Genomic DNA, 23,474 nt, shown 5'->3' with positions numbered 1-23,474 from the left:
CACAGGCTTCAGCACAAACATTGAGGCTGACACACCAGTGCTGTACTGAGGCAATGCTGTTCTGTTGAAGGTGCTGTCTGAAATACTTACCAAGGCCATGCCTGCCCTCCCAGATAGAAGATCCCACGGCATGATTTTGAGGAAGAACAGGGTGTCCTGGCCAAAATGCAAGGTTAGGGTTAGGGTTAGTTGGCTGTAAAAAGCTTTGGCGCAACTTGAGGTCCTGCAAGATGTTCTATCAATGCAAGATTTTTGGTATTTTCTGGCAGCTACAGTTAGAATGGGGGGGGGGGGGGGGGGGGGGGGGGGGGGCGGGTAACTGTCACTCCAGATGATTGACAGGTCCAGGCTGTCACTCCAGATGATTGACAGGTCCAGGCTGTCACTCCAGATGATTGACAGGTCCAGGCTGTCACTCCAGATGATTGACAGGTTCAAACCCTCCTGGCTCCACCTCTCGCGGCTGTGACGTCACCGAGTTCTCGCGTGAGGTTGGCGGCCGAGGTTTGGAGGAACCGGAAACAGGAGCTTTTTGGGGGGAGGGGAACTCGGCGTCTGGCGCTTCACAGACTTTATTTCACCTGAAAGCCGGGGTAATTTGAACGGAGTCGGTGTAAATGTGAGTAACGATCCTGGCGGGAGCCGGGCCGCACGCAGGCCTGCCGCCGCCCTCCGGGAGCCCCTCGGGGCTTCAAGTGCGCAACTAGGCCCGAGGCCTGAGCCCGGGCGTCGAGACTGGGGCCTGGGCCTGGGCCTGGGCCTGGGACTGGGAGTCGAGCCTGGGGCCTGGGAGTGGGAGTCGGGCCTGGGGCCTGGAAGTCGGGCCTGGGGCTTGGGAGTGGGAGTCGGGCCTGGTCCTGGGGCCTGGACTTGGGAGTCGGGCCTGGGGCCTGGAAGTCGGGCCTGGGGCCTGGGGAGATGCCCAAGCGGCGGCAGCTCATGGAAACCCGAAACAAAACAAACCCTACCGGATCTAATCCCGTTTGGATCCGGCGGGCCCGGTTTACAATTGGAGGGGAGACAGTGACTAAGACAGGGATTTGGGAGCAGGCCGGCATCTGTACAACAACAATTTATATTTATATAGCGCCCTTGGTGTAATGAGCCTCTCCCAAGCTACTTTACAGAGACATTATAAAACATTATGTGACACCGAGCCAGATTAGGTCTGATGACCAAAAGCTTGGTCGGAGAATAGGTTTTAAAGGAGAAAAGTGAGGTAGGGGGTTGGAGAGGGATAGGGAGGGAGTTCCAGAGCTTGGGGCCTAGACAAGCGAGGGCACAGCCACCAATGTTGGTGAGATTAAAATGGAAGATGATCAAGGGGCCAGAATTAAAGGAGCGTAGATACCTTGGAGGGTTTTATGGATAAACGAGATTACAGAGAAAGGCAGGGGAGAGGCCATGGAGGAATTTGAAAACGAGGGTGAGAGTTTTAAGACATTGGTTGACCGGAAGCCAATGTAGGTGAATGGGATTTGGTCCAAGTTTGGACAAATGCAGCAGGAGTTTTGGTTGGCCTCAAGTGGGTAGAATGTTGGAGGCTGGCCATGAAGAATAGTGTCAAGCCTGGAAGTAACAAAGGCATGGATGAGCAGCAGATGAGCTGAGGCAAGGGCAGTGGCAATCTTAATGACGGCATGGATACGCAGTTGAAAATTTAGGGTCAAATATGAGATCCAAGTTGTGAACAGACGGTTCATCCCCAGACAACTGCCAAGGAGAGGGATGGAATCAGTGACAAAGGAGTGCAGTTTGAATTTGGGATTAAAATGGCTTCAGCCTTAGCAATATTTAATTAGAGAAAATGTGTGTTCATTATCCAGTGTTGAATAATAGACAAGCAGCCTGATAATTCAGAGAGAGTGCAAGAATTGAGAGAGGTGCTGGTCAGGTAGAAGTGGGCATCATCAGCATACATGTGGAAAGTGACCATGTTTTTGGATGATGATGCCTTAAGGCTTCATGTAAATCAGAAGTAGATGGGAGCCAAGGATAGATCCTTCAGGGGTGATGGTGCAGGGGCAGGGATTGAAGCCATTGTGAGTGATTCTCTGGCCATGACTGGTTATATTTGTGAAGTATGGAAGGTTTTCTCTGGAACTTTGAAGGCAGGCAAGAGAAGCGATTTGTTTAAACCTGAACCTTTACAGATTTTCTCTGAACTTCTGGATGGAAAAAAATACTTTTTTTTAAAAAAAGATTTTGCAGCAAATAAATATAATTTGCACTGGGCTTTTGTACATTGCAGTATGCCTACATAAGTCAAAACGTGACTTGTGAAGTGCTTTGGGATATTTCTCAAGATGTGCAAAGATACTGTTATGTAAGACACAGTAACAAAGAACAAGCACTCTTTTCACTTAATGGGGAGGAGGGAAAGGATTATCTTTTTAACTTCTTTGGAAAACAAGGTAAGTACCGTCTGTGTAAAATATCCTGAAGGCATATTTTTAAATTGTGACCGTACTGTCTCTTTTATAAGAAGAATCTTTACATTTTCCTCTTTGTTTTAACTTAATTTTCAAGCTCATTCTGATTATCAGAATATTGGTGAGAACTTGGAACTTGCTACCATGTGGAATATTTGGGGTGAATAGCTTTGATGTATTTAAGTGGAGGCTGGATACGTACATGAGGTAGAAAGGAATGGATGGATATGCTGATGGAGTTAGATACAGTAAAATTGGAGGATGCTCATATGCAGCATAAATACTGACTTGGTGGGCTGAAGGGCCTGTTTCTATGCTGTAAATTCTTTCTCTTACTTATTGAGGCTGAATGTAACAGAAATGTGAGCAGTGGCATTTACTGTGGACCTGCGTTAATCTTTTATTAGGCTTGGGAGGTTAGTATTTCTGCTTAACTGAATTGTTGTTTCTCGTAGATGTCAGATGAGCTGGCAAAACAGCTGGCCAGTTATAAGGCACAACTTCAACAAGTAGAAGCTGCGCTGTCTTCTGATGCAGACAATGAAGATCTCCTTAAATTACAAAAAGATTTGCAGGTTGGTGTTCTACTTTTTAAATACACATTTTGAACTTGGATAAGATTCCCACCACCACCCCAAGCCCCTAATTTGTTCATGAACAAATGTTATTTTAGGTGGAACAATAGGGCGCAACACTAATGTGGTTAAAGCTATCTTTATCAATAATAACAAACTGCTGAGTAATATCTATTGAACAGAATGAATGTGTGCACGTTCGGAACAATGTGTTTCCAATGTATCACTGTGGAAGCCAGAACCAAACAAAAAAAAATCAAATCACTTAACACAGGAAGTATTCTGTTTTGTATCAACTGCATGCTGCAAGTAAAGGGTGATTCTGCCTGTGGAAAACACTGATTGACTGTCTTGCTCCTCCAGTGTTGGACATACATGCACTGTGGACAGCTGTTCCTGACATTGTCTTGAGTCAATGTTTCACTATCATTTTATAACAAAAATATGAAAATTATGTGCTACTATCCCAAGAGTTTCCTAATTGGAAGCGCACAGTTAATGTAAACCATCTGAAATTTAGAAGATTAATATATTTAGACATATGGGCCTACTTGAGCAATAGTTGGAATACGCAAACTAAAATCCATATCATGTAGGATCACTTTCCCAAAGGTATTCACACATTGCTTTCAACAATAGAGTAAACAGCTCAGTGGTTGCCTCTGCAACTGATAAAATAGAACAGAATTCTTAATTCACAAAGCATTCAATGAGATTTTTTTTAATTAAAATTACCAAGTACTGTTAGCACTTTGGTTAACTACTTGGTAATCCTTGGGGGTTTATGATCTTGATTTAATTTTTCTTGGGTTGACTACTTCACATTACTGATTTCAAGTAAATAGTTTACATTGTGTAACTTGAGAATATATAATATGTATGTGTCTGAATTGATCCATAAGTCATGATGCAAATTGTCTTTCTTCAGGTCATCCAATCAGACTTTTTGGTAATTTAAAACTGCTTTTGGACTGCACCTTTGTTAGTTTGACAGGAGATTGACAAAGTTGTTAAATTCAGTTCCCTTATCAGAAAGGCCAGCTCATTGACTGATGAAAAACTGTATGACAGGGCTGCCATTGGAATAAGGGGGGCGGATTTAGTGTAAACACTGGGGTCTGACTCACAAATACCAGGATCCTGCAATAAATAGGAACTCAAGCAGTTCAAGTACAGAATCTTTTCAAATCCACTAGGATTCTTTGCTTAGTTCTAAGTGCAAACGGTGCACTACAATGCATGGTGACTATTAGCAGAAATAAACTATTGAAGATAAAGCGTGGTGCTTGTTTTGAAAACCTGAGGCACCAGAAAAGTAGTTTGGAATCTGTTTGACTTCCTTTCTATGCTTGTGATTGGTCATATTGTTAAGTTTGACTGTGTGTGACTGCCTGAGACTTGTTGCATTCTTTTCCTCCTTCCTATCCTGTCAGCTGTCATATATATTGTAGTTAGCTCCTTTTCAACAGAAAATTCTTCTTCGTGCACAGTGCTTTAAATTTGACACTAAGAAGTAGGGCTCTGAACTTTACTATTGCAAAACTTGCACAACCTATCCATAAAGTATATTTATTTGTTCTTTTTATGTTTTTACGTGTGTGACCATAGTACCCTGCTCCTGTAATGGTAACTCCATTACTTCATTTTTAAAATTAAATCTGTAGAGACCTGTACTGATCTCTTCCATTTTTAAAAAAAAATCATCCTTCATTTGTAAGGCTGGCATTTATTGCCCATCTCTCATTGCTTTGAAAGCATGGTGTTGAGCTATCTTATTGAACTACAGTTCGATTTGAATTCACTTCAGAGGGCAGTTAAAAGTTAATCATGTCAGTATAAGAGCCACATATCGGCCAGGAAAAGAGAGCAGGTTACCTTTTCTAAAGGACATTAGTGAGCCTGTTGAGCTTTGAGAGCAAGCTGGCAGCTTCGCTTTTACTGATATCATTCTTATCTCCTGATCTTAAACTGAATTAAAAATCTCACATTCCCATGGTGGAAATTGAAGTCTCGTTCTCTAGACTAATAGTCCAAGCTTCTGAAGTACTAGTCCTGTAACATAAGCACTGCACGACTATATCCTATATTGTGGAAAGTAGATGAAATTTGTAAATTCACAGCAGAGATTGGAGGGTGAGGGGGAACAAATAGTTTATCATCCATCTCAAGACACTACTATGTAGTCAGTGTGCTGGAAGTGAATCAACTTGTTCTGAGTCACTCCGTCTTTCCGAGTGTGTATGAAGCAAATGGATACAAGACTACACTATGTAGCATTAAGGGAGGAATGCACAAAAGTTAAATTGCAGTATTAAAAGGAACAATTCATGTATCTGTTTCCTGGGTTGCCACATCTCAGCTGTTGATGTGCATTATGAGATAGACACAAGTCATCTGCTGTGCCATGCTTTTTCTGCCCTGTGAGGAAGTGTTTAACATTTGTTGGACACTTATATGCAAGATTAGGACCTTACTTTGTGGGAAACCTCAAATGTGAACCCACGTGCTACAGTCCAATAAATTGGATCATCAATGTGCTCGACCATCCGTTAGGTGAATAAACTCTTAAATTTTATGTATGTATTTGCTGTTGGGGTCACCATGTCCAAAATTGCTGCAAGGATGTGCTAATTCCTCTCCCTCTGTTATCCATTTATTTTAAAGTAACATACTCTAGATATTACTGTATAGTCAAATCATCAGGCCTGTTGCAATCCGTCATAACCCAAGCTACCATGATATCACATTCAGGGGAAATCAGACTGTAGTACTTCTATATTTTACATCTTTTTTTCACAGTTGATACACGCCATGTTTGATTTCAGGTGGAAATGGACTCTGCATCTTGTTCTTTCTGAGTAAGTATTAATCCTTGTCACCAGTTGCACATGGATTTAAATAGATCTAATTGGCTAAAATAGTTAATAGGATTTTATTCACTCTAAAACATTGTTTGCCCTCCTGATTTCTAGTCTGCCTGATTTCAGACTCCAGTCTACATGAATTAAGATTCATTTCTTGGGAATACCACAGAAAAATTAAGTTTGCATGTGGTTGGACATGTCTATTAATTATCAAGTGTACCTGTGTGTTATTAGCATCTGTTCCCAGTAAAATTTTGGTTTAATTTACTTTGGGTATTTTCTTGAGTTACGTGGATAGATGACCATTATCAAAGTGAGAGTGCTTTGAAATTAGAAATATTTGCACATGTGGACAGCTCAGGGTGAGGTCAGAAAACCTGGTTTACCTCAGCTGGGTGAGGAACCCTTGCCAAACTTCAATTAATTGGAACCCACTTTCCAACCCCACATATGCAAAGCACTTTCTAAATGGTGCCAGTGTCAGCCAGTCTGGTACTGTCTGCTGAAGGTGCAGCTTCTATTACCACTTGTACTTCATTGATACCTTTTTCTTTTTGCAATTCTTCATATCAGAAGATTTATAAGGCTACAAATGAAAAGAGTTGGCACGCACAAATATGTTAAGGATTTGTGGGTATCTAATGTAAGAAAATATAGTAGTCCTGTTAAGTAACAAATGTGGTATCTAAACCAGTATCCAACTATAAAAGCATTTGCGGAGATAACAGACATGATAACTTGTCTGTTCTCTCCATGAATGCTATCTGACCTGTTTGTTTCTAGCATTTTCTGGGGCCTTTTTTTTGTTTGGTTTCAGTTTCACGGTATCTGCAGTTTTTCTTTTGTCCAACCTGAAGCTCCAGTTTCATGTTGTATCTTTCCTGTAGTCTCTTTCCTGCCACAAGATGGTGCTCTGCAAAGGTTGAGGTACACCATGTAGCCCTTCCAGAAGCTGGGTTAGTAAGTAACAGCATAGGCTAAATATAACTGCTGGTTAGCTGTACTCGTAGCAGTCCTGCTAAAATTGTACCTATATTTAACAGAGGCTTTGGACGGAAGATTCACATAATCATATAGTGACTCAATATTTTTATTAATTAAAACCCAAACCTTCAACATTATCATCATCTAGGCATTACTGCACAGATGCACCAGGAATAAAGAGCCACCTTTTGACCCTTGAATTTACTATTAATCAGACAGACTAATTCTTATCCCATTTCCTCTGATTTCTCTTAGCCAGCCTCCGGTTTCCATTCATGCTATACTGTGATTGTGCAAATTTCCCCATTTGAGGATCATGGCTGACTAGGGTAACTGGTCTCCCGGTAGAACATAGTTAGTAGGCTGGGACAGGTGGGAAGAGAATCACCAGGAAGGGAAAAGCCCACTTGTGACCTTGTCCTCACCACTCAACCTGCCACAGATGTATCTGTCCATGACAGTTTTAGTAGGGATGACCACGTCGTGGTTCTTGTAAAGCCAAAGTTCCAGCTTCAGGGTGAGGACACCCTCCATCATGTTGTGTGGCACTTCCACCATAACATAGATTCGGAACTGGCCTAGCAGCTCGAAGCTGGGCATTGATGAGGCACTGTGGGTCATCAGAATTGTATTCAGCCACATTCTGTAACCTCATGTCCTGGCATATCTCTCTCTCTCTCTCTCTCTCTCTCTCTCTCTCCCCCCCCCCCCCCCAACCCTCTGCCGTTAGCATCAAGCCAGGAAAAGAACTGTTGTTTATTGAGGACAGCAGCATGCAGTCTCTCAACCAATGGTTCAGATCTAAGCTCTGCAGGCCTGCCACATCTAGTCATGAATGGTGCTAGACAATTAAAGAACTAGTGGGAAAGGGAGACTCTGAATATCTCCATCTTTAAGGGTGGAGGAGTCCAGCACTCGTACGAAAAACAAGACTGAATTGTTTGCAACCATCTTCAGGCAGAAGTGCTGAGTGGATGATCTATCTCGGCCTCCTCCCTATCATCAGAAGTCAGTCTTCACCAATTAAGTTCACTCCACGTGATATCAAAAATGGCTGAGTCACTAGAGACAAAGGCTATGGACCCCACAATATCCCAGCTGCAGTACTGAAGACTTGTTCTCCAAAACTAGCTAAACCTCTATCCATTCTATTCCAGCAGACCTACAGTACCGGCATCTATGTATCAAAGTGGAAAATCGCCAGTGTAGGTCCTGTTACGATAGCAGGAGAAATACAATTTGCCCAGCTACAGCCCCATCAGCCTACTCTCAATCATCAGCAAAACGATGGAAGATGTCATTGACAGTGCTATCAAGTGGCGCTTGTTTACCCATAACTTGCTCGCAAATGCTTAGCTTGGGTTTCACCAGGACCACTTGACTCCAGATGGTCCAAATATGAAGTAAAGGGTTGAATTCCGAGAGGTGAGGTGAGAGTGACTGCCCTTGACTTCAGAACATTATTTGACAGAGTTTGCCATCAAGAACCCCTAGTAAAATTTAAGTCTGTGGGAATCAGGATGGGGGTGTGTGGAGAATCTCTCCATTGTCACAAAGGAAGATGTTAGTGGTTGTTGTAAGGCAATCAATTCAGCCCTAGGGCATCACTGCAGGAGTTTGTCAGGGTAGGATCCTAGGTGCAACCATCTTTAGCTGCTTCATCAATGACATTTCGTTAGATCGCAAGCAGAAGTGTTGATGATTGCAGAGTGTTCAGTTCCATCCACAACTCGGATACTGAAGCAGTCTGTTCCCCCAAATGCAGCATGACCTGGACAACATCCAGGCTTGGGCTGATAAGTGGTAAATGAAATTTGTGCCACGCAAGTGCCAGGAATGACCACCTCCAACAAGAGAATGTTTAACCACCTGCCCTTGACATTCAGTGGCATTATTGTCATTGAATCACCCACTCTGAACATCCTGAGGATCACCATTGATCAGAAATTTAACTAGACCAGCCATATAAATAGTGTGGCTATTAGAATTTTCAGAGGCTGGGAATTCTGTAGTGAGTGATTCCCCTCCTGACTCTTCAGAGTCTTTCCTCCATTTATAAGGTACAAAACTGGAGTGTGGTGAAATACCGTCTAGTTACTTGGATGAGGGCAACTCTAACAACACTCGAATCTCGACATCAGCCAGGAGAAAGCATTCCATTGGCACCCCGTCAATCATCTTAAACATTCACTCCCTCCACCACTTGTGCATTGTGGCAGTAGTGTGCACCATCTAAAAGATGCACTGCAGCAACTTACCAAATCTTCAACAACAGCACCTCCCAAACCCATGAGCTCTACCACCTAGAAGGCCATGGGAACACCACCTGCAATTTCCTCTCCTAGTCACATACCATCCTAACTTGAAACTATGTCACTGTTCCTTCACTGACGCTGGTCAAGATCGTGGAACTCCCTAATAGGATACCTACACCAGCTGGACTGCAACAGTTCAAGGCGGCAACTCACCATCTTCTAAAGGGCAATTGGGGGTGGGCAGTAAATGCTGGCCTTGCCAGCAACACCCACATGTCATGAATGAATAAAGATCCTCTTGCTGTCATTCTGTTTACTATGGGACAGTGGATCAGGTGGGAAATTTTGAGTGATTTGTGAGGGAGTGAAGTGGCTTGTTGAACAGTTGTCTATATCATTCTCCTGGCCTGTAAATATGTTGTTACTGTCCAAACTCTATAAACCTTTACTGTCAAGTCCTGGTCTTAAAGGAGAAAGTGAATGTTTAAGAGCAAGTATTTCTTTACTTTCCCATCACATTTGGAGAATTATTTTTGAAAGTGTCCTGTATTCCTCCACAACTCCACCTCCATTTCCCTTTGGAAACTTGCTATTCCAGGTCTCCAACTCACCAGAGAGCTAATATCCGCTATGAGGTTAGCCAGCAAGTGACTCCAGCAGTGATTGGAATGCAGGACTGAAGAGAATGACAATTGGATGTCAGCAGTATTCAAACTCAGTGCCACCTGGTTCCTTGGTAAGCTTGAATCCTGAAATGGCTGGCTGGTAGGAGCTTGTGGAAGAGGAACAAGATTTATTTTTATTTAAAGAAAGACATGTTTTTGTTTTAAGTGTAGTTGGGATGTGCATTCATTTTGCCCTCTTTAAGGTGACACTTGCTTTAACTTGTTTTCCCCCTTTGATCAACCTGGGGCACATTCTGCTTTTCAATGTCACTTTGCGAACTGCTGCCAGCAGAAAGGAAGAGAAATGGGTAAAGCAGGACCGGGAGATGCCCCACAGCCTCAGCATAAAGGACAATCCATTCCCCCCACCACCTGCTTTACGGTTTCCAAAGAAATAAATCAGTACTTACCATTTGAAAAATTTAAAAATTATGCAACTGTCTACATTTTGTTCACCCTCAAAACCACACATCTGCAACTGGTAGAATGTTGACAGCAGAAGGAGATAATATAGGTAAATAATGATTTCCAATGGGAGATACACACGGTACCTCTTGGTGAGAATTTCATATTCAGGCATTAAAGGAGCAAGTGAGAGAAAAAATATAACCAGCTTATAAAGTTAGAGTATTGCAGCCGGAGCCCCGTCCAAATGGAAGCAGATCATTGAGCTATGGACTGCTATCTAGAATACATAAAGGGGAGAAAAAACAATAACAGAAAATTAAGAAATAGCAAAAGCATGGAGAAGGGCAACTTAGAAAAACAGGATAACTAAGGAAAGAGCAAGACCTATTGGGGACCAATAATGTAAACTGTGTGGAAGACTTGGGAGTGGTTCTTAATGAATACTTTGTGCCTGTTTTCTAAAAAAACAAGTGGACAATGCAGTCATTGTATTTAAGGAGGTGGACTATGAGATATTGGATGGGCTGAGCACAATGAAAGTGGAAATATTAAAGAGTTCAGCTTGTTAGAAAGTAGACAAATCATGAGATCCTGATGACATGGCCTGGCTGTTAAGAGAAGCAAGAAAGGAAATAGCAGAGGCTCTGGCCATCATTTTGCAGCCCTCTGATGACAGGTATGATCCTGGAGGACTGCTAATATAGACTTTCTTTAAAAGAGAAAGGATTAGTCCTGAGTAATTACAGGCCAGTCAGCCTAACAATGGTGACTGGTAAATCATTGAAAGAAAAAATTGAGGGGCAGAATTATGCTTCATTTAGAAATGTGTGTCTGACTAACTTGATTGAATTTTTTGAGGAGGAAACGATGAGGGTAGCGCTTTTGATGTAACTAAACTCTTAGTGAGGTCCCACAAGGCAGACCAATCAGAAAAGTTAAAACTCGTGGAATGTTGGATCCAAAATTAGTTCGATACCTGGAGTGGGTAACATCATTGCCTCTGAACCAGCAGCTCCAGGTTCAAGTTCCACTCCAGGACTCAATGGTCAAAGAAAATGAGTTTGTAACATGGTCAGACAGGTTGAGTATCAACTTGTAAATCTTTCTAACCATACGCCAATGGCACACAGTAAGAGTGGGGGAGATTCCTGGTCAGCCGTCCACAGAAGCAACGGCAAACAATTGTAGTACCTTGTCCAGCTTAACCATGGACCAACACCGAAATCCATGTACTAAAGCCCTTTCAGGGCATGTGCCTGAAGAGTGTGTGTGAGAGAGAGATCAGGTGAATAGGAAGTGCTAAATGGAATTCAGTCTGGAGGTAATGCATTTGGGGAGGTTAAATAAGGCAAGGGAATACACAATTAATGGTAGGATGCTGAGAATTGTAGAGGAACATTGTTCCGTCATCAGTGAACATCTACACCTCGGGCTCAGCAGGTTCTGGAGCACAAGTCTTTAGTACTATTGCTGGAATATTGTCAGGCCCCATAGCCTTTGCAGTATCTAGTGCTTTTTCAGCCGTTTCTTAATATCACGTGGAGTAAATTGAATTGGCTAAAGACTGGCACCTGTGATGCTGGGGACCTGCAGAGGACCACCAAAGAAGCTACTGAGGAAGTTTATGAGGATGCTACAAGGAAATATGAGGTAGACAGGGCACAGGAGGATCATTGGCCATTTAATTAAGGTGCATAAAATTATGAGGGGTCTAGATAGTGTGCATAGGAAGGGCCTAGATAACCAGGAGCAATAGATTTAAAATAATTGGTACAAGAATTATAGGGAAGTTGATGGGAAATGTCTTCACCCAGTGTGTGGTGAGGGTCTAGAACTCTACCTGACAGGGTGGTAGGGTCAGAAATCCTCGTTTTTAAGTATTTATCCAAGTACTTTTAGTGCCATAACCCGCAGGGCCACAGACTAAGCTGGAAAGTAGGATTAGTCTGGATAGATCTCTTTTGGCTAGTATAGAGTCATGGGCTGAATGGCTTCCTTCTGTGCCATAATTTCAATGATTTATATAAGAGTGGTGTCAGGCATTGCAGACGACATAACATGATGAATGAGGGTATGTGTAGCTTGAGGTCATATTGTCTCCCCCAATTTTTTCTTTTCAAGTAACCCTCCTAGCTCTGCATATTGGAAATTAACTGATTTGAAGTTTTCTCTCCGTGTCCTTCTCCCCCCCCCCCCCCCCCCCCCCCCCCCCCCCCCCCCCGCCAAAAACACACACGCGCACACTCCATATAGGATGTTGCTTACTTAGGCATTTCCTTTCATGGACTTGGCACTCCCAATCTCTACAACATCTGCTCTGTGTTGCAGTGGTCCATTGTTCCTACCCTGGCCTTCATTGTACCTGTCATCCCTCTCCTCAGCTTCAGCTGCAGAATCTTCCATTCCCACATTGGGATACTCTCCCCAAACCTGCCCACCTGGTTATGCCTCTCCCTCTGAAAAACCTCTATAAAATTCACCTCTTTGACCTTGCCTATTGGTCACTAACGCTAACCATACTCCCTAACACTAGCTGGTTGGTGTTTCACTTTTTTTTAAACCTCTGAAGTGATTTTTATTTCAGTTTATTATAAAAGTGCAAATTGTTGGTTGTGGAGAAGTTTATCGTCCTGGATCTGTGAGCCGGCCCTCAAATATTATTGACAGCATGAATGAGACTAAAGGCAGTCATAGGTCGCATGAACATTGCTTCATTCTGCTACTCAGTTGTGGTGTACAATCTAGAGCCAGTTCCTGACCTTACTTTGAAGTAGAGTGAGACTTTGTCCTCCAGGGAGTCTCACTTGGCTTTGCTCCAGTGCCATGCTATCCCTGACTCTGGAGCTACACTGCGGCCTTAGCATCTGTTCAGCTACCAGTGGGGCAAAGCAGCTTTGCTTTGTGGTGTAAATGTAGCCTAGAAGAATTCTGAGTGCTTTAGTTACTGATTATTGACTGAATGTGTGCTGTAAAAATTTATCCAAAATGTTGGCAGCAGTTGGAGGTGGCTGTATCTGGGCATTGTCAATCATTGATTTGGATTCTTTACTACTACCAACATCTTGTGTTTGCATAGCGCTCTTAACATCCTACAGTGCTTCACGAGAACGTTATCAGACATAATTTGACACTCAGCCACATAAGCAGATATTAAGACTAGTAACCAAAAGCTTGGCCAAAAAGTTAGGTTTGAAAGGATGACTTATGGTTAAAGGATAACTATGGTTAGAGTTTCAGGGAGGGGGATTCGAAGCTCAGGCAGCTGAAGGCAATGGAGATTGGAGAATTGTAGGCATGTAGAGATCGTGAGAGGATTGCAAGGCTGAAGCAGGTCAAAGATGGTCTGATGGGGGTGGCTGAAGTGATGGAGGGCTTTGAACGCAAGGATAAGAATTTTAAAATCAAAGTATTGCCAGACTAGGAGCCACTGCAGGTCAACGAGCACAGTGATTTTGGGTGAATGGGCTTGAGAAGCAAAATTTTATGAGAGCTCAAGTTTTGAGGGCAGAAAGTTGGATACCAACCTGGAGAGCATTGAAGTAGTTGAGTCTGGAGGTAGCAAAGATATGGGTGAGGGCTCGATAAAATGAAATATCAGCAGAAACTGGTCAGAAATATGTACACAGGTCAAAACAGCATGAGTTGAACTGGCCAAAATCCTTGGACCTGAGCTGGCAAAGTTGTATAGCTGGATGTTGACTGGTTTCCACGTGGTCCTCGGCAATGTACCTGCTAAGCTTTAAGGCCACGGCAACCCAAAAGTTCTCATGCAGGCTGTGCATTAGGCACCCTCTTGAAGTTACCATGTGTGTGTAAACATGTAAAATAGTCCATGCACTTCATTTGGCCGTGAATCAGACAAAGAAAATTAGAGGCAATGTTGGTTCCAAGTATAATGGAGAAAGCTGAGTAGGACTTTGGATTGGAAGTGTCCATCTGTATATTGTGAATCATAACTTGAGACAGGTAAAATGTTCCTAGATGTAACAAGTTGCTAATGAAAAGTGTTTTAAAGGAAAAATCCTAGCCACAGCAATTTAAAGTTTTAACTTGAAAAGCAATTTTGGGACCTCCATAAAACATTACAAATGTACCAATCAAATCAATTTTAAATACTTGAACCAGTCCCGTGCCAGTGCCATCTACGTTCACTGTAAAATACAGAGGGAGGTAGAACAGAGAGCCGTGTTTTTATCTTTCTTGTCTAATTGCAACAATGGTAAAAGTTCTAAATAAAGACTCCTATTTTATATTAAAACATGTAACAAAATTCTGTGGAGTGGTGATTTCGAAACTGAATTCTGTGCTCAAACACTGCTTTCCTTTGGCTTGTTTACCTTTTAATTTGCTCGCTCATTTTGGGAGGCCACAAACAGAGGTCAGCGTTGTTGGCATACAAGTCTAACTTCTTGGTTTTCATCCTCGTATCAAGTGATCAGATAGTATTGACTATAGAGGGAGAGATAAGGTTTCATTAGCTTGTATCGTAATGGTTTTTTTTACCTTTCCCAATTTGAATTAAGTGTTGACTAAACTAGCTTGTGTTGAAACTAGATCCAAACATGTAAGATATGGTTCAATACTGTAAAAACAAGAGCAACACTAAGTTCTCTATTTGCTTGCATGTCTTACAGGAAGTAATAGAGCTGACCAGAGACCTGTTGTCAAATCAGCCATCTGTTGCTGCAGCCAATGCTGACAGCTCAACGAATTCTGTGCCCAGTCACAAATGGAAGACTGGTGACAAGTGTATGGCCGTTTGGAATGAGGATGGACAGTAAGTGTAGAACTCTCTAACAGTACATCAATAGAACAGTAGCAAATGGTAAGAGATTCTTTGAGACTTATTCTGGAATTTGTCACTTGGGTCAGTCACACGGCAATAATTCAATAATAGCTAATGTACAATAATTTATGTTAGAGTAATTTTTAATCCTTAAGCCTGCTAAAGGTGCTCATCAAACCCGTGTTCAGACATCGTAACCTTATTTTCTTTAGTTTGAGAGAATCCAAGATCAGTAAATTTAGCAACATATAGTTGGTCGCCTGACTGCCAAGCTTCCCATAACTGACTTTACCGATTGCTTCTAATTTCTGTGGGTGCACTGATGACAAAAAAAGTCAAATACAGCATTGACAGGTCAGCCCACAGATTTCGCCATCAAAAGCAGCTACCCAGTTAGAATCCTCCCAAGTTGTTGCTTGCTATTGCATCCTGTTTTTTATGATCATGAAACAGGATCCTTGGAGATGCCTGGTTGTCCAAATGCACTTGAAAAGGAAGCTGCTTGTGCAAACTTTTCAAACTACTTCTGGTAGAAACTTAGAAAAGAGAGTTTCATTTATGGGCCACTAAGCATCTGCATATTCTCATTCCAACCTGTTCTATCAGACAAGCAGCATTAACATTTCACCTGTTACACATTTTCTGATGGCCTACATGTGCTAATCTAAAATGGTCACTGTGGCTTCATTGACCCAGATTTCATAGTCAGTGGCGAAGTGGCAGTGCTTGCTGTTGGCCTTGAAGAAAGCAGCCCACAGAGATCTAGAAATCTGAGTGGCATAGATTTCCCCTTTCCCAACATTGAATCTGGTGCCAAGTCAAGAGGATCTCCAGACATCTAGCAACTGATGTCATCAAGCAGTGTAAACAGCCAATTGCATTGAAGTATCCTCACAGAGAGCAAACCAGGAAATAAAATGCACTAATTTTTCAATTTTATTTTGCTTTTGAAAATTTTAATTAAATAATTGGGACATTGATTTGTGATTATAGTAGAAGTTGAAATATAATACATTTTTTTTAAAAATTAAATGTGTGAAATTTTTTTCTTTATAAAGAAGAAATTTGACAATCCATAATATAAAAGTAGTTTTTCAGGGCCAGTCATGCTGTCCAATAATGATGACTTAGTGCACCTTTTTTTAAAAAAAAACCCAGTTTACACATCCAACAAAATGTAACTTTCTCAAGATTAATAGTTTAAGTGGCAAGTTCTCGTCAGTTCATTTCTAAGTGGTTGCAGCCTGGGAGGACTTCAACGATGCACTTTATGGGGAAGCATGGAATCAGTGACCTCTGCATTTCACTGTGCATGTGCAGACTCCAGAAACCTCTGTTGGTTTTGCTGTCATTACTACTGGAAAATCCAAGCCTTTGTTTTATTCTTCCTGATTAAAAAAGTCTTAGTGGCAGAGTTATATATTAATATTCAATAAATGCTTGAAACCAAATATTACATTTAAATAGATTTTATTAAACTGGCAGAAATAGTTAAAATCTAAAAGTGTTCACAAACATCTGTTGATAAATTAATATTACAGCTTTAGTTTTCAATAAATTATTACAAATGACTTGTGAAGCATAATATGTAATATTTTAAATTTTAATGTTAGAGGCTTGTAGGGCCAGATTGTCAAACCTCTACTCACATGCTTACAGCCCTAACTTCCTTGCAGATTATATGAAGCGGAGATTGAAGAGATTGACCAGGAGAATGGTACGGCTGCCATCACCTTTTCTGGATACGGTAATGCTGATGTGCTCCCCTTGGTCAACTTGAAACCTGTCGAAGAAGGAAATGATTCTGAAGAGCAGGGTGGCGACAAACCCAAATCGAAGTGAGTGCTGGCAGTCAGTTCAGTGTTTGTATAACCAAGATTCTTGTTTCTAATGTGTGGGGAAACAATTCCTAAGTTATACCATTTTCTTAGTGGTTTTTGTTTTGGGCTACTCACAGGAAGGAAATGGTCGCCCAGCAGAGGGAGTATAAGAAGAAGAAAGCATTGAAAAAGGCCCAGAGAATGAAGGAGCTTGAACAGGAGCGAGAGGAACAAAAAGTAAAATGGCAGCAGTTTAATAATAGAGCCTATTCCAAGAACAAAAAAGGACAGGTGTGTTTTGTTCAGTATCGTTTAAAAAGACACTCTGCAGCTTTGTTATATTTCTGAATGATCTGACCTTGTGCCAATTTTTGCTTCTCATTGTCCCTCTGAAGGTACTGAAACACATGATTTCAGAGGTGCTGTTAGCTCCTCTGGTATGTCATTCAGGTCATTTTTATTGAGATCATTAGTATCTTACCCAAGCATGATGCTAGCTTGACCTATTATCCTTGTACACCTCCAACAAGAACCATTGGATAGCAATCAATTGTGTGAACTTAAGTTTTAATTTTCCTTAACCACCATAGCACCAAGCCGAACAGTTGCACACACCTGGTACCTGGATTTACATGTGAAGACAAAGTCCTGTCTACACATTGAGGATACCCTCTGTTGTGTTGTATGGCACTGCCACTGTGCCAAATGGGATAGATTTCAAACAGATCTAGCAGCTCAAAACTGAATATCATAGGGTGCTGTGGGCCATCATAAGCAGGAGAATTATATTCAAATACAACCTGTAACCTCATGGTCTGGCAAACCCCCCACACTCTACTATTGCCATCAAATCAGGAGATCAACCCTGGTTAAATGAATACTGCAGGAGAGCATGCCAGGAGCAGCACAAGGCAGACCTGAACAGAGGTATCAACCTGCTGACGCAACAACACTGAACAACTTGCATGCCAAACAGCGTAAGCACAAATGATAGAGCTAAGCAATCCAACAACAAACGGATCAGAGCTAAGCTCCATGAGTCCTGCCGCATTCAGTCGTGAATGACGATGGACAAGTAAAGAACTACCGGCGGAGGGGGCTCCATAAATATTTCCATTGTCAATGATGGGAGAGCTCAGCACATCAGTGCAAAAGAGAAGGCTGAAGCAATTACATCCATCTTTCATCCAAAGTGCCGAGTGGATGATCTGTCTCAGCCGCTCCCTGAGATCCCCTGCACCACAGATGCTAGTCTTCAGTCAATTTGATTCGCTCCACATCATATCGAGAAACAGCTGAAGGTACTGGATACTGCAAAGGCAATGAGCCCTGATAAAATTCCTGCAGTAGTACTGAAGGCTTGTGTTCCAGATCTTAACTGTGCCCCTAGCCAATCTGTTCCAGTGCAACTACAGCACTGACAGCTCCCTGGCAATGTGGAAAATTGCCCAGGTATGCCCTGTCCACAAAAAGCAGGGCAAATGCAATCCATCCAATTTTTGCCCCATCAGTCTACTCTTGATCATCAGCAAAGAAATTAAAGGTGTATTCAGCAGTGCTATCAAGTGGCATTTAAACAGCAATAACCTGCTCACTGATGCTCAGTTTGGATTCTGCCAGGGCCACTCAGCTCCTGACCTCATTTACAGCCTTGGTTTGAATATGGACAAAAGAGCTGAATTTCAGAGGTGGGGTAAGAGTGACTGTCCTTGACATATTGGCAGCATTTGACCGAGTGTGGCACCAAGGAACCCGAGCAAAACTGAAGTCAGTGGGAATCAGAGAAAACTCTCTGGTTGGAGTCATGCCTAGCACAAAGGAAGATGGTTGACCTCCAACAAGCACAACCATCTCAATTCCAGGACCTCAGTGCAGAGTTCCTCAGGGTCATGTTCTAGGCCCAACCATCTTCAGCTGCTTCATCAATGACCTTCCCTCCATCATACGGTCAGAAGTAGAGATGTTTGCTGGCGATTGCACGTTGTTCAGTACCATTCATGACTCCAATGGGGAGTAATATTTACTCCAGAACATAGCCATGCCTGGCAATGACCATCTCCAAAAAGAGAGAATCCAACCATCTCCCCATGACATTCAGTGGCATTACCATACAAATTATGAGCAGGTGTAGGCCATTCAGTCCCTCAAGCCTGCTTTGCTATTCAATAAGATCATGACTGATTGTGGCCTTAATTCCACATTCCAGCCTACCCCCCTCCCCCCCCCCCGATAACCTTGTTAGTCAAGAACCTATCCACCTCTGGGGAAGAGTTCCAAAGACCCATGATCCATCAGAGAAATTTTTATTATCTCCATCTTGAATGGGAGACCTCTTAATTCTAAACTGTGTTCCCTAGTTCCAGTCTCTCTCACAATGTTGTCACCATTGCTCGATGGTGTCACCATCGCTGGATCTCCCACTACCTACATCCTTGGGATTATCATTGACCAGAAACTGAACCAGCCATATAAATATAGTGGCTACAAGAACAGGCCAGAGGCTGGGAATTCTGCAGTGAGTAACTCGTCCTGATTTCCCAAGGCACAAATCAGGAATGCAATGGAATACTTTCCCTATGCCTGGATTAGTGCTGCTCCAACAACACTCAAGAAGCTCGATACCATCCAGGACAAAGTAGCCCACTTGATTGGCAACCCATCCACCACCTTAAACATTCACTGCCTCCACCACTGCATTGTGCCATCTATTAGATGCATTGCTGCAACTTGTGAAGGCTCCTTTGACAGCACCTTTCAAACCCTTGGTCTCTACCTAGAGGGACAAAAGCAGCAGAAGCATGGCAACACCACCACCTGTAAGATCATCTAGCCACTCACCATCCTGGCTTGGAATTATTTTAGCATTCCTTCACTGTTGCTGTGTCAACTTCCTGCAACTCCTTCCCCAACAGCACTGTGGGTGTACTTGAACCACTGCAGATCCTGGCAGCTCATCACTACCTTCTCAAAGGCAATTGGGGATGGGCAACAAATGCTGGCCTAACCAGCGACACCCACATCCTGTGAAAGAATAAACAGATGTTACTTCTAATACTGTAATATGTCCGTGTCAACTTCAAAAGGACTGGCAGTGAAATAAATTAAATTGTCACATCACCCTATGGAATTTTTTTTTTATATTCCTTAAGTCGCTGTAGAGAACCAATGGGACGGAATCTCCATGTACCTGTCCCAATCTTGACAGCATTTTGGCTGCCATTTTGGTTTGGACAAAAGAAAGTTCATATTGGGAGATGTGGATTGGTAAGAGAAAGAACTTCTACATTAGTCCCAGTGTTCACTAGCATTTTAAGTGTTTTTCATTCCTCTTTCTTAGTAACTTCCCTTGTTATTTTCGCATTTGCTGAGTATGAATGCATGTCACTCTCTTTCCACCATGTGACATTCAATCCTTTTTTGTCCAACTGCTGAAATTCATACTTAAATTTCCCTCTTAACCACGGCACCAAGCACTATCTCCACTAAAAAGGAATCTGCTCTGACTGAAGCCAAACACAAGAATATTTGATACAGTTCTGTAAATGCCAGCACTGACCTATTGGGAATTAGTATCCTTTGTACTCTGAAATGCAGAACTGACTTAAAATTTACCTCATTCTCTGTGGAGAAACATTATGCCTCTAAGTGGTGGGTCTCCACAACATTTACCATATAAAAATTGTGCACAGGATATCTTCCATCACTTCATGATGTACCTAAGTTACTGCCCAGTCATGCTATCATGACCAAAAACCACAAATAAAAATTTATGCTGCATCTCTTGTTTTTGGTTTCAGACACTCGTTTCAACTGAGTTGCTTTTTAAGTGGTTGCCTTGTTCTGTTTTCTATTCATTCATGGGATGTGGGTGACGCTGGCTAGGCCAGCATTTATTGCCCATCCCTAATTGCCCTTGAGAAGGTGGTGGTGAGCCACCTTCTTGAACCGCAGCTTACAGAGGGAGTTCCAGGATTTTGACCCAGCGACAGTGAAGGAACGGCAATATATTTCCAAGTCAGGATGGTGAGTGGTTTGGATGGGAACTCCCAGGTGGTGGTGTTCCCATGTGTCCGCTGCTTTTATCCTTCTAGATCTGGTAATGGTCGTGGGTTTGGAAGGTGCTGTCTACGGAGTCTTGGTGCGTTCCTGCAGTGTATCTTGTAGGTGGTACACACACTGCTGCCACTGTGCATTGGTGGTGGAGGGAGTGAATGTTTGTGGATGGGTTGCCAATTAAGTGGGCTGTTTTGTCCTGGATGGTGCCAAGCTTCTTGAGTGTTTTTGGAACTGCATTCATCCAGGCAAATGGAAAGTATTCTATCACATTCCTGACTTGTGTCTTGTAGATGGTGGACAGGCTTTGGGGAGTCAGGAGATGAGTTACCCTCTGCTGAAATCCCAGCCTTTGACCTGCTCTTGTAGCCACAGTATTTATATGGCTGGTTCAGTTTAGTTTCTGGTCAATGGTAACTTCCAGGTTATTGATGGTGAGAGATTCAGCAATGGTAATGCCATTGAATGTTATGGGGTGATGATTTGATTCTCTCTTGTTGGAGATGGTCATTGCCGGGCAATTGTGTAGCGCTTGTCAGCTCAAGCCTGGATATTGTCCAATTTTTTCTGCGTTTGGACATGGATTGCTTCCATATCTGAGAATGATGCCGAAGATTGCATAATCATCAGCAAACATCCCCACTTCTGACCTTATCTTATGATGGAAGGAAGGTCGTTGATGAAGCAGTTGAAGATGGTTGGGCCGAGGACATTGCTCTGAGGAACTCCTGCAGTGATGCCGTGGAACTGAGATGATTGACCTCCGACAACCACAACCAAATTCCTTTGTGCTAGGTGTGACTCCAACCAGCAGAGAGTTTTACCCCCAATTCCCATTGATCACAGTTTTGCTAGGGCACCTTGATGCCATACTCTGTCAAATGCTGCCTCAAGGCCAGTCACTCTCACCTCATATCTGGAGCTCTTTTGTCCATGTTTGAACCAAGGCTGTAATGAGGTCAGGAGCCTGAGTGGCTCTTGCAGAACCTAAGCTGAGCGTCAGTGAGACGGTTATTTCTAAGCTGGTGCTGCTTCATAGCACTGTTGTTGACCCCTCTATCTGTTTATTGATGATTGAGAGTAGACTGATGGGACGGTAATTGGCCGGGCTGGATTTGTCCTGCTTTTGTGCACAGGACATACGTGGGCAATTTTTCCTGGAGCCAGGTAGATGCCAGTGTTGTAGCTGTACTGGAACAGCTTGGCTAGGAGTGTGGCAAGTTCTGGAGCACAAGTCTTCAGTACTATTGCTGGAATATTGTCAGGGCCCATAGCCATTGCAGTATCCGGTGCCTTCAGCCGTTTCTTGATATACATGGACTGAATCGAATTTGCTGAAGACTGGCATCTACTGGAGGAGGCCAAAATGGATCATTCACTTGGCACTGATGGCTGAAGATTGTTGCAAATGCTTCAGCCTTATCTTTTGCACTTGTGCTTTGCTGTACCATCATTGTGGATGGGGATATTTGAGGAGCTGCTTCTTCTCATTAGTTGTTTAACTGTCCACCACCATTTCCAACTGGATGTAGCAGGACTGCAGAACTTATGTCTGATCCATTGGTTGTGGGATCGCTTAGCTCTGTCAATTGCTGCTTATGCTATTTGGCAAGCAAGTAGTCCTGTGCTGTACCTTCACCTCATTGACACCTCATTTTTATGTATACCTGGTGCTGCCCCTGGCATTCTGTCCTGATGCCCTCTTCACGGAACGAGGGTCGAACCCCTGGTTTGGTGGTAATGTTAGAGAGGGGGATATGCCAGGCAATGAGGCTACAGATTGTGTTAGAGAGTACAATTCTGCTGCTGCTGATGGGCCACAATGCCTCATGGTTGCCCAGTCTTGAGTTGCTAGATTGTTTGAACTCTATCCCATTCTCTCACATGTCCACACACGGGGTCTCCAAGGAGTTGCAGGTTGGCTTTATTCTGTTTTGGGAGTTTTATTTTGCCATGTGGTTTTAAATTGCCACAACATTTAGTCATCTTCACTTTTGTGTGAGAGCACAACTCTGCATGCATATAATTTACACAGTCTGATATATGCTGATTTGGTGAGAAGAATTGTTAACAGGCAAAGTAGTCAAATGTAAAACGATCAAAAAATATTCTTTTGGGTGATATGTTTATTCTAATTAAAAATGTTTTCTTGAAAACTTTTGGAGCTAATGTTATTGATTTTTTTTTAAAGGTAAAGAAAAGCATTTTTGCCTCACCAGAGAGCGTGACTGGAAAAGTTGGAGTTGGCACATGTGGGATAGCAGACAGACCGATGACTCAATACCAAGACACGTCCAAATACAACGTGCGGCATCTTATGCCACAATAATTAGCACTTGTATAAAGTATTTCCAAGACAGTGTATTTCTTTTTTTTTGTGGATGTCATATTACATTAGTGCACTTTTAATAGTTTTTTTGCCAAGTTCATTTGGTGTATCAGCACAAAATTGTAGCTGTGTGATACCAGATATGAAAGTTGATTGTGTATAGTTACCATCCATTACTGAAGCAGGTGGAGGATTTGATAAATCGATCTTCCTATTTGAGGAAGTGTAATTTTTACAAATTGATTTTTTTTTTTGTTTTGTATGTATAATTGGGCAATTTTAACAAATAAAAAAGTAAAATCA

The 23,474-nt window shown here is 42.5% G+C and overlaps 1 protein-coding gene across 2 annotated transcripts; it reads left to right on the top strand.

Moving 5' to 3' along the window:
- Nucleotides 1–496: 496 nt before the first annotated feature.
- Nucleotides 497–23,474, top strand: smndc1 (survival motor neuron domain containing 1). 2 transcript variants are annotated; one of them, XM_041210403.1, is made up of 7 exons: nucleotides 2,888–3,007; nucleotides 5,807–5,865; nucleotides 9,709–9,846; nucleotides 14,818–14,960; nucleotides 16,646–16,807; nucleotides 16,927–17,080; nucleotides 23,034–23,474. In XM_041210403.1, the coding sequence occupies exons 3-7, from the start codon at nucleotides 9,796–9,798 to the stop codon at nucleotides 23,169–23,171; spliced, it is 648 nt and encodes a 215-aa protein (XP_041066337.1). In that variant the 5' UTR covers nucleotides 2,888–3,007; nucleotides 5,807–5,865; nucleotides 9,709–9,795; the 3' UTR covers nucleotides 23,172–23,474. The 2 variants fall into 2 exon arrangements, with proteins under 2 accessions (XP_041066336.1, XP_041066337.1); XM_041210402.1 differs by lacking the exons at nucleotides 5,807–5,865; nucleotides 9,709–9,846 and adding an exon at nucleotides 497–619.

The sequence above is a fragment of the Carcharodon carcharias genome, chromosome 17 (assembly GCF_017639515.1).
Source record: "Carcharodon carcharias isolate sCarCar2 chromosome 17, sCarCar2.pri, whole genome shotgun sequence".
NCBI classification, from domain to species: domain Eukaryota; kingdom Metazoa; phylum Chordata; class Chondrichthyes; order Lamniformes; family Lamnidae; genus Carcharodon; species Carcharodon carcharias.
Note: the sequence above shows the minus strand (reverse complement) of the source record. Positions and strands in the feature narration are given on the sequence as shown.

Coding starts and splice junctions, on each gene's coding strand:
- smndc1 (XM_041210402.1), top strand. CDS start 2,888: ATGTCAGATGAGCTGGCAAAACAGCTGGCCAGTTATAAGGCACAACTT. Junction 3,008..14,817: donor AATTACAAAAAGATTTGCAG/GTTGGTGTTCTA, acceptor CATGTCTTACAG/GAAGTAATAGAGCTGACCAG. Junction 17,081..23,033: donor CCAAGAACAAAAAAGGACAG/GTGTGTTTTGTT, acceptor TTTTTTTTAAAG/GTAAAGAAAAGCATTTTTGC.